General features: G+C 40.8%; 1 protein-coding gene across 1 annotated transcript in view; it reads right to left on the reverse strand.

Moving 5' to 3' along the window:
• The window catches only part of SARC_08919 (hypothetical protein), a 6,747-nt gene extending 4,471 nt beyond the window's left edge, over positions 1-2,276 (reverse strand). Inside the window, exons 1-3 of the mRNA XM_014297088.1 lie at positions 1,997-2,276; positions 1,288-1,350; positions 300-454 (exon numbers count right to left, since the gene is read on the reverse strand). Of these exons, the coding sequence (XP_014152563.1) occupies positions 300-454; positions 1,288-1,350; positions 1,997-2,248 (470 nt within the window). The 5' untranslated portion in view covers positions 2,249-2,276. The remainder of the gene's footprint in view (positions 1-299; positions 455-1,287; positions 1,351-1,996) is intronic.
• Between the last annotated feature and the right edge of the window lie 205 nt (positions 2,277-2,481).

A 2,481-nucleotide genomic window follows, 5' to 3' on the forward strand; every position in this document is an offset into this window, starting at 1 on the left:
ATGTATATACTCTCATACATACTACATATGGTTGAACGAGTGTTCCAGGACAATTGCGAGTTCGGGCGGAAATATTAATTTTGGGACATTTGTAGTTATATATATAATAGATATGCTGAGGACGGTGTCTCAGAATGGCTGTCATTTTACTCGTGTATAAATACAGGTGGCCACTGAGTTCTGCAGCATATATATGAGAGGGCACATAAGCACATGCATACCATAACACAGATGTGAAATGGTTGGATATGTATAAGTGTATATATTTCAGCTCCGATACAGATACCCCCTGTACATACTTGAGCTTTACTCGACTCCAATCCTTTGCGATGATGTTGGTGTATCTATTCTTGATTGATCCAGCGTTCGTTGCAGCAGTAGAGGCTGTCAGTTGGTCGCCGAACTTCTCTTCCTCTGACTCTATCCGGTCAAACTCACTGAAGAATCCCTGACGCTATTCGCAGCATGGGGCAAAGGTGTCGATACCCGTTCATATAGTGCGGGTTGGAGGAAGGCGTTTGACAGATGTATGCGATATAGGCGAGGACTGCGGGCCATGCTAGGTTCTAGTTGCTGTAAGTGCTTCAGTCCAGTAGGACTTTCGCAGGGGTGACATGCATCGGATAGTACTTAATGTGACTTTCAAGAAAATATGATTTGGCATCCTCTTGACTCCTTGCACACACGGTTCATGAGTGCGGTTTCGGGCCAATAGAGCAATACAATAATACATACATATATTTCAATATGTGTGTATATATGTACATTTTCTCGAGGTGCTTCATACAAATACTAAAATATGTGTGTGGAAGTACGCACTTTTTCTAGATGTGCTAGATACAAATACTTAATATGTGTGTATGTATGCGCATATTAACGAGGTTTCTGATACGAATACTAAAATATGTGTGTAAGATGCACATCTTCTAGAGGTGCTTGTTTCTCGAGTGAAGAAAAGGGTGGGTGGTGAATGCTAATCGATGACTGACTTTCTGCAAAAATAGTTAAATACACATGAATGCTTACAATCCTCCGGGTCTGTAACTGCTACTAATTGCTCCATGGTTTCAATGAGGGAGAATGAAAACTGCAATATCAGTGGGCAGCAGTTTTAATATATACCAAGACATATGATCCAAACTGAAGTGCTCGTATGCATACGCTTATTTCAAGTAGCTGCTACAATCCAATAAAGATTGCTGCTACAATACAATAAAAATTTCACGAATGTAGAATGTTTAGTAAGCCTTCTGACGAATATAGAGTGAAATGACATTGGCCTTTTACCTGTTTCATCTTTAGTATTTTTTCCTCGAAAAGTTCGCGCTTGATGCTGGAGAAGCTGTATGTCTATGTGAGTGCACATTTTGAGTAGAAGAGTTTCAGACACTTTTTGAGTAGAAAAGTTTCAGACAATTTGTATCGATCCTCTGAACCCCATGTCGAGATTCCATACAGGTCGCTGACTCGTACTATAGACGTTACTCACCAATATCAGGCTACGAAGACTTTTTCAGTACCCTATACTACGTCAATAGGATTTTGTCCATGGTTTTACACGATTTATAAAAACAAAAAACGATGCTAGTCATAAACATATACTAAGCCTGTTGCCTCGGTACAAGGAGTAGATAAGAGAGGGTCTACGACAATACGCTTAGTGATGGTTTAAGCGCGGAAGCATTCTTCGTATATAGCAAGACCCTTAACCTGTATTTAGCAACGTACTTGGACACAGTGTATGAAATGATCGCGAGTGCATAGTGCTTTACACAAGATTTTTTCTGCTACAGTTCTTGTGTGTTTTTAGTCGATTGACAGTTCCTAATCGGCGCAAGCATCATCCTACGAGGCCAGAATCAGACATCGAAAATCGGACATTGAAAATCGGACATTGAAAATCGGACATGCCGTATCACGATCCACGACAGTAATTGTAAGATCGGTGACAATAAGCCCTTGCGAGTGGCTGTAGCTAACAAATCCACAACCTCACCTGCATGTAGGTATCGCCTTTGCTTTCTGGAGGGGCTTTGGGATCATTTTCACCTGCACTTTCCACTGGGATCGGGGGTAGAGGCTCTTCTTTCCGTGCTGCAGGAACAGTCTGAATGGCTAATGGTGCCGTCTCGGTTGGTTGATTTGCAGTTCCGCCTTGAGATACGACTTCGGACAGGGGTACAGTTTTCGGCGGTGGTAATCGCTGCTTCTTTTTCGCACACAGAGCCAGCATCATTGTCAGTAACATCAAACTTAGCAAGGCAGCAACAAGTGTCTGTGCAAATAGAACCGGGAGAAACAAGGTTAGATTGCTTAAACCAACACAATTCATTCTGCTTCCATGATCAAATCACAATATCTGCTAGGGTAATCACAACGATGGATATTTCAGACGGGATACAAAATAACATGACAAAACCCCATATACATATATATATGTATATATATATATATTATATATATATACTATATATTATATTA

This window comes from Sphaeroforma arctica (assembly GCF_001186125.1).
Source record: "Sphaeroforma arctica JP610 unplaced genomic scaffold supercont1.851, whole genome shotgun sequence".
Classification (NCBI taxonomy): domain Eukaryota; class Ichthyosporea; order Ichthyophonida; genus Sphaeroforma; species Sphaeroforma arctica.